Here is an 8,168-nt window from a genome sequence, read left to right on the forward strand (position 1 = left end):
TTCATTTTGATGCTAAGTGCCGGAAGTGATGAATTGAGAAGATTTTCAGTGCAACTGTGTAAAAGTGCAAATACAATTTTGCATGTTTTAACATACTGGCTGCAATTGCATTGGGTGGCAACCTTGTGAGCACTATTATGCTGGAATCATGGGAAACAGACTGCATCGTGGGTAACACTTTGTGCCCTGCACACATTTTGGATCCAAAATGAGCCCTGTAATGTGTTATACTGAACAGTACAAGGTTAGCCAAAATTTTCAGTAGTTACCTTTAAAATAGATAAGGCAGCGATGCCCAACAAGGATCTTGGAGGCCACATGCGACCCTTCTGTGCTCAGCTTGTCAGCTTCACATTAACGTTGCCAAAAGAAAACGTTAGTATATTTATTTTATTAAAATGTTTTGTATTGAGCTAAAACAGAGTAGTCAGCGCCACACTGAGCTGAGAGAATGACGTCAAACTTAAAATCTTCCATAACAATAATATAGTGCCCATTGTCCCTTGCTGCAGCAAAAATGTGTACAGCAGTAACCACTTCCTAATTTTGTCTGGTGTAGATACACAGCCTTCTTCATGTTAAAACCCATAGTCTTTTATGTGACATGAAGCTGCAGACATAAACACACAGTTTGCCTTTTAGGTCCCTTCACTCCCCTTCAAGTCGGTGTTCTGACCGTTCTTCATCATAGAACACTGGCCCTGTTCTGTAGCGAGGTTCTTGCTTCTCATACCAATCGCTAGTGTTGAACTCAGGGAAAAAAAATGTGATTTCACGGCAAGCTGATTCAACAGAATCTAAATAAAAAGAACATTTTTTTTTAACAAAATACTTTTTATTGGTTTTGACACTAAAAAACATATCCTAACACAAATTAGTACATAAAATTCAAGGGTTTACAAATAAATGGGATGGCAGGCACCTCTGTCTATGAACATTCCCAATTACCTTTCAATGTTTTCTCAGCCTAAAACTGGGTCTATTTCCCTTTTGTACATGGTTCCCAGACTTTCTGATATTTACCTTACCCACCCCCCCACCTAATCTCGTAAGTCAGTTTGTATAGAGCAGGGGTACCCAACCTTTCCTACTTGTGAGCCACAGTCAAATGTAAAAAGACTTGGATAGCAACACAAGCATCATAAGGCTAATGTCAGATGTGGCATTTGGTGTATATTTTCGGCAAGCAGAAAATCTCTTGCCGAAAATATCGCCATAAGCCTCCTACCCGAATGAATGACATACGCTCGGGTGCAGGCACATATAGCTGATATCCGCCAAAGATATGAAGTCTTGCGTTTTTTTGGCGGAGATCGGCTACATGTGCCTGTACCCGAGCGTATCTCATTCATTCGGGTGCAGGCACAGGTAGGAGGCGTTTGGCACTATTTTTGGCAAGCGATTTTTGGCTTGCTGAAAATATACGCCAAACGCCACATCTGGCATTAGCCTAAAAGTTAATGGAGGTGCCAAATAAGGGCTAAGATTGCCTATTAGGTAGCCTCTATGCACACTATCAGCTTACAGGAGGCTTTATTTGGTAGTAAATCTTGTTTTTATTCAACCAAAACTTGGCAGGTCAGGAATTAAAAAAAAACTGCCTGGTTTGGGGGCACTGAGAGCAACATCCAAGGGGTTGGTGAGCAACATGTTGCCCCCGAGCTACTGGTTGGGGATCACTAGTATAGAGGTAGCATTGTATTTACCAACCACTTCCATTTTTTAACTGTCCCATTCCCAAGTTACTCTAGGACCTCTAGTAGAATTTTCTTAATGTTGGTAGCATGCCTAGTTTTTCTGTCAGGTATTTTAGGACCATTTACCAGTCTTTATTAATCCTGGGATAGTCTCACCACGTGGGCAGGAGATTGGCTGCATGTAACATGAATTATTTTCTTTGTGGCTGATGAAATGTAGTTTTTTGGCATAATGTACACTCTTGGGCTTAATTACCAATTTTCGAGATTGAATGTTTGCTTATTTATTAATATGAAAAACTTGCTTAAATAAAAAAAACTTGAATACCATCAATTTGTGAATTTACAAACTCGAAAAAACTCGAAAATCTCAAATTGAAAATATGGCTTGACTTTGCCTAGGACAACTCAGCCATGGACTTCTATAGAAACTCGCAAGCTTTTAGATGCCGAAGTTTTACATTTGATATTTAGGGTTTTTGCACTAATAAATGTCAGACATTTTAGTTTTTAAACCATAATTCAAATATTGTGAGTTTTTTTTAAAGTATTTGTTTATTTGTTTTAGAACAGACAAAACAAGAAACATTTACTAACAATCATATTCTGAACAGCATATAGAGAAATATATCGAATTATGGTAAAAATTTGAATTCAATGTTAAGCCACCCTCCCCCCTGTAGGAATTCACACTGAATGAGTTTGTCCCTACCTGACACTAGATAGGCATATGGGCCATTACTGACTTCTTTTTAGTCTTCTGCCATTAGATTTGGGATATCTTTATGGTACTTCTCAATCTTGGGAGCGCTTGAGTGATTTATATACCTAGACACTATTTTGGTGGGGGAGGGGATCCATAACTAGTCCTCTACTGTGTTTGGTCTGGGGCACAGATCAGGTACCAAATTGCTCCATAAAAGCATGTCTTGATATTGACAGGTATTGATATTGTATGGTATTGTAGATAGTGGGGGGTCATAGTCCCTTATAGTTAGGCAAAATAAAGTGATTATTTAGTGTGTACTGCAATAAATGTCACCAAACAGGAAGAGGTAACGTATACTTACTATGGTTTTCCTTTATCTATTGCAATACTCAAAAGGGAACTTTATGGGATTGATTTAGTATTTTCATATATTTAAAAGAGAAGGAAAGTCTAAATCACTGGGGGCCAAAAGTCTAAATCACTTACCAGATACCATGGGCCACTGCTCCTTTTAGCAGAAAACTGCACCAACCTAAAGTTCTTTGTAGAAAGTACCACAGAGCCATCATTTTCTTCTGCTTTTTCTTTCTTTATTGCGTCCAGGCAAATGCATGCGTAGGGTGAAAGGTGAGAAAGCCAGCTTTTGGTTAATGTTCAACTTTTCAATCTACTGCACATGTACACCTGTACAAAAAAGGACAAAGCAGGAAGAGAATTGCTCTGTAGTACTCGCTAAAAAGTTCCCCCAGGCTGGTGCAGTTTCTTGCTAACAGAATCACTGGCCCGGCGTATCAGGTAAGTTATTACAATTACTGGAGGGTGTGATTTAATTTAATAATGTACTGTTTGAGCACAATCAAAACAACTTACACTGAGAAGCCTACAGCTGGGGGGAGGGAGGGGTTTGTTTATACACAGGGCTTCTCAATGGACTGCTGATTTGGTTTGATGCTTATTTGATTTGATTGGTGCTCATATGAGACTAGTTTCAGATTTGCCATATTTGGTACAAGAAATAATAAAATCCAAACATACCTCCTAATTTAAAAAAGGTGTTAAATATGTTTAGGACAAGCTCTTTTCAGTGAACTAATGTTGAAAAAGGCAGTATATTTCCCCTTTAAAGCAAGCTACAATTAACTTTCTCCAGTGTGCCATTCTCACATAGATCATTCCTGAATTATTTCAAAATTTTCAAAAAAGCAATTCAGTTTAAGAATAGGTTAGGACATAAATACTTGCATTTCTGCAAAGTACTGTATTGGGTGGGATATGTCTGCAATGAATTAGACTTACCAGAACCATGTGTGGTATTACGGGTGTCAGTTAGTCCCAGATCTCCCCGCACAGTCCCAGGAGCCACAATTCGTGCTCTGAACACTTTGGTTGGACCCATTAAGTTCCTCCATAACTGGACAGCATCCTCATGTGCCAGAATATATGCCTGCATGGGTCCACTGAATAAATAGCAAGAAAGCTACATAAGTTGTAAACACTTGTTACATTTCGGGACATAAATCGGTCACATATCAAAACTCTCACTAAAAAGTGAGCTGTAATTATAAAAATGTGGTTTTATTTGCAGTTTGATAAGTCAGCACCAACTGTAGTAAAACTGCAATAAACATCAAAGCAGCAACCGGACTGTATATTTATTTCAGCATATACTTTTTATATATTCTCAACTACAACTTAAGTTAAGGGTTACCAGCATACTTAGCAAATATAAGATGGGGGGTTATTAGTGTGTTTATGTAGAACTGAGGAGCAGGCTTCTTTTAAAGGAGAAAAAGAAGCCCTATAAGCTTTCCTTAACCATGTCAAACTACAATCACTATATGCAATGTAAGTTTTCATGATATTGCTACATGAGAAATTGTAATTAGAGGATAGATCATGCTGACACATCTCGTCTTAATTATAAGAAATAAGGACCCTTTTGTGGTCACTTGGGCATAAGTTAATGAAACAAACTCATACCTTGACATAAACTCAACTAGTCGTTGATAGAAAAATCGTCCTGCGAAAGTAAGAAAAAAAAAAGAGGTTTAAGAAAGAGGTTTAAGTTAAAAAAAAAAAATGTAATTTAATATAAAGAAACTATGAAATGTGAATTCTAATGGTCTGCACAGGAATTAGTTCAACCATGCACTGTGCAATTATTATCATCTTCCTTTGTCAATATATATTATCATGGTATATAACTGCTAAATATCTTTTACATGGGAAAATAAAACGAGAATAGCGAAAACAGCAACCAATGATAAAAGTAGCAATCCCTTTAAAGGCCAAAAAACGTACTTTATTATATAACAATATAAATGGTAGGCTGACCTAAAAAATCAGCCTTAATCAAATATAAATGTATACTAGAGTGTAAATATAATTTACTGGATATTTATGGCTCTTTTGTAATATATATATATATATATATATAATATATATATATATATATGCAGGGTACCATAGGTTTAATGGTCCCTATGAATTTAAATCCTTATACTTACTTTTTCCTGTTATTAGGCAGAAGTCTATGTATTTAATTTTGCTTATTAGCATATCTTTATAATTGGCCCTTAGGCAGGCTTAAAAGAGAAGGAAAGGCTAAGTCACTTGGGGGTGCCAAAATGTTAGGCACCCCCAAGTGACTTAGAACGCCTACCTTGTACCCCGGGCTGGTGCCCCTGTACGGAGGGAACAGCACCAGCCCGGGGTAGCTGCCGGCGCTTCCTCCTTCCTCCTCGCTTGCGCGCGCATGCGCAGTAGAGTGAAAAGCCGAACTTAAACATTAAAGTCGGCTTTTCACTCTACTGCGCATGCGCCGGCGGATTTCGCCGGCAGCGCGCAAAGGAAGGAGGAAGCGGTGTCTACAGGTGCCCCGGGCTGGTGCTGTTCCCTCCGTACAGGGGCACCAGCCCGGGGTACAAGGTAGGCGCTCTAAGTCACTTGGGGGTGCCTAACATTTTGGCACCCCCAAGTGACTTAGCCTTTCCTTCTCCTTTAATATATTGTTTAGCAAGAGGTGGATCTTCCTCTTTGGCCTTCAGTTGCTGGATGTGCTCCAGGGAGCCTAGGAGCTGTCTCCACATGCTGTCACATCATGCTGTCTTATTATTTATTGTATTGGCATATATTTAATCATTAAGTGCTCATACTACCTCAATAGATTCGGTGAGTAAATTCAACCCTGTGGATTGTCTTGGACAATAAAACCTGTTCTGTTCGCTGCAAAGTACCTCCTTTTTATTTTTAACACAACAGTGAGCGAGTTTTAGTTCCACTACACCTTGTCCTTCATTCCTTCCTCATAGCGAAGGCCCATAATTGTGTGTTAAAGTCTAATGTAACTGATGCTTTATCTTATCTAGTTGGACAAGGCCTTTACTAGCTAAATAGGCTTATATTGTATGATTATTATAATATATATATATACACAGCGCTGCGGAATATGTTGGCGCTTTATAAATAAATGTTAATAATAATATATGTTGTTAAAGTTAACAACATATATAATATATGTTGACTTAATGGCAAACCACCCATTTAATAAGACATACATTGGCACTGTCACTATAGAGACTGAACAATGCAGCAGCCCTGAGACCACTGTACTATTTATTGTACCCCAGGAAATTCAAATTCACATAGTTAGTTATACTTTTATGTATTCTGTTACTGTACTTTGGGGAACTGACTGGTTTTACCCCATACATTTTCTTCTACAGTTATCGCTGTGTTCAATATAGTTTAAATTCCAAGCCTGCTATGTGATTTGTTGAGAATAAACAACTAATTGAAGTGTGGAAACCTGTAATTTACCCCAAATAAAAATTTTTTTTTTCAGTTTTACCAATGTTTATTATTGGTTCTTACCCTTGTGCTCACAATAAAACCTCTGAGAATCTGTGGATCTCCAATGAAGCTCTTTATGTCTTATGATCAGAAAGTTATTTTCTAAAATCTTTTGATGTACCGCCTATAAAAGGAGCAACACGGATAAATATGGACTGGTTAGCTGGGTAAAGCACAAATACAAAAAAAAGTCTAAGTGTGTCATGTTTAATGTTTCAGAGCCAATGACAGCCTTGGTATAAACTAAAGTATTTTTATTTAGCCGAGTTGGTCATTCTTATATATTATATTATAACCTTATTTGCTAGCTGTCACACACAATTCTCATCATTGTAGTATTTATCACAAAACAAGAGACCTTTACAAGGGAATTAAACAATTGTGTAATGTTTCAAAATATACTTTAATATTTATGATTATGAAGTGTCATATATTTTGGTGGGAGATAATATTCTAACTCGGGCAACATCTGGCCTGCAGATAAAACCTAAGGCCCCCAGTATGCACCACAGACTTTACATTTCCCACATATTTGTATGATAGCATCATGTTAATAAAATCAAGGCTCCTAGCATGCAATATGACAAACTGCAGGCCCACTATATTTAAAAATATTTGTTGCCCACCAATTCTATTATATAGCACCAGAGGAAGTACCAACTTTAATACCCTTGGTTTAGGAATGAGATGTTTAGAGGCAATATTTAAAGATTACTTAAAGATAACAAGATTATATTTTTAACAAGGAATAACTATTAATTACATGAAGCCATTCTCTCCGCCCCTGCTTTACACAGTGCCGGGTCATTACTTTGTGTTTCTGCGATGCACAACAGTTACCTCAGAAATGACTGGATTGGCTACAGCATCAGGTTTAATCAACGCTAACGTGAGCTGAAGGGGTCGAACCCAGCGAAATGATGACATGGTTGCACAAAGGATCACATCCTACAATTGAAACACAGTTTGATAGCAAGAGAATATCTCAAAATATGTGATATTGGCTATGATCAGGCTGTATACTGAACTTAGCCATGGCTTTCACATGGACCACTGATATATCATACAATGACAAAACATTTTCAGCATTGGAATTTTCCTTAGTTATGGATTCAATACATCAAGTATTGAGTTCTGCTTGTAATTTTACTACCCTGATTGTCTGGGCTGCAGCACTTCTTTGCAGGAAACAAAATACAAACTCTCACAGTAATGTTCCCATCTGGCTCAATTCTCAATGTGTAGATTGGCAACTGTAAAGGTTTTGCCAACCTTTATTTCAGGTATTACCCAGGAGGGGTTTGTCCAGACAATTCAGTATTGCCACCTCTGATAAGGAGCTGCCCAAGGATCTTGTAACCAATGCTGAATGTAATAACAAAAACATAAATCTTATTGAATTCAGGTTTTATCTCCATTTTAAAGGCACAGACTGAGAGGGCAGCATGAGACCAATTACCACATACTTTGGAGGGTAAATGCATTTAAAAACCACAGTATGTATAAACCCTTTGAGAAGCCACTGCAGCAAAGCCTAATTACCACCGAGCCGTGCAAGTTCACTTTTATTAAAGACTAAGCTGTCAGATGGATTGTTACGTCCCGTCCCGTGTGGCTTGTCAAACTAGTATATCTATGGACAGACAGCTCGGGCAAGTCCTTTGTTACCCAACAATATACATATGCGCTCTGAGCATTGCATCCTTCCCAAACAACACGCTCAAGTTTAATTGGCAATAATCTAGGCCCCTGCCTTTTTCTACTAACTTAATCTGCTATTTATTTGCCTCTGAATTGGATAAATCGCCAGAGCGCCTACTCACCGCTGAATGGTTACTCGCTGCACGTGGTCCGTGTAACTATAGCAACGCTCACCGCTTTCTGCCTTAATTGACCCCTGACGCTCAGTG

The 8,168-nt window shown here is 38.2% G+C and overlaps 1 protein-coding gene across 5 annotated transcripts; it reads right to left on the bottom strand.

Annotated features, from left to right (window-relative positions):
- Nucleotides 1-280: 280 nt before the first annotated feature.
- On the bottom strand, nt 281-8,168 carry nme6 (NME/NM23 nucleoside diphosphate kinase 6). 5 transcript variants are annotated; one of them, XR_001170159.3, is made up of 7 exons: nt 7,801-8,000; nt 7,099-7,206; nt 6,280-6,382; nt 4,387-4,426; nt 3,703-3,863; nt 2,893-3,090; nt 281-797 (listed from the first exon to the last, which is right to left on the bottom strand). XR_001170159.3 is itself a non-coding variant. In XM_018091950.2 (6 exons), exons 2-6 carry the CDS (start codon nt 7,183-7,185, stop codon nt 649-651), a joined length of 540 nt encoding a protein of 179 aa, XP_017947439.1. In that variant the 5' UTR covers nt 7,186-7,206; nt 8,026-8,055; the 3' UTR covers nt 372-648.

The sequence above is a fragment of the Xenopus tropicalis genome, chromosome 3 (genome assembly GCF_000004195.4).
Source record: "Xenopus tropicalis strain Nigerian chromosome 3, UCB_Xtro_10.0, whole genome shotgun sequence".
Lineage (NCBI taxonomy): Eukaryota > Metazoa > Chordata > Amphibia > Anura > Pipidae > Xenopus > Xenopus tropicalis.

Excerpts from the sequence above, each read along its gene's own strand:
- nme6 (XM_018091950.2), bottom strand. The coding sequence starts at position 7,185 with ATGTCATCATTTCGCTGGGTTCGACCCCTTCAGCTCACGTTAGCGTTG. Across the intron at positions 6,383-7,098 it reads CCAATCCAGTCATTTCTGAG|GCGGTACATCAAAAGATTTT; the intron begins GTAACTGTTGTG and ends CTCCTTTTATAG. Across the intron at positions 4,427-6,279 it reads GTTTTATTGTGAGCACAAGG|GACGATTTTTCTATCAACGA; the intron begins GTAAGAACCAAT and ends TTACTTTCGCAG.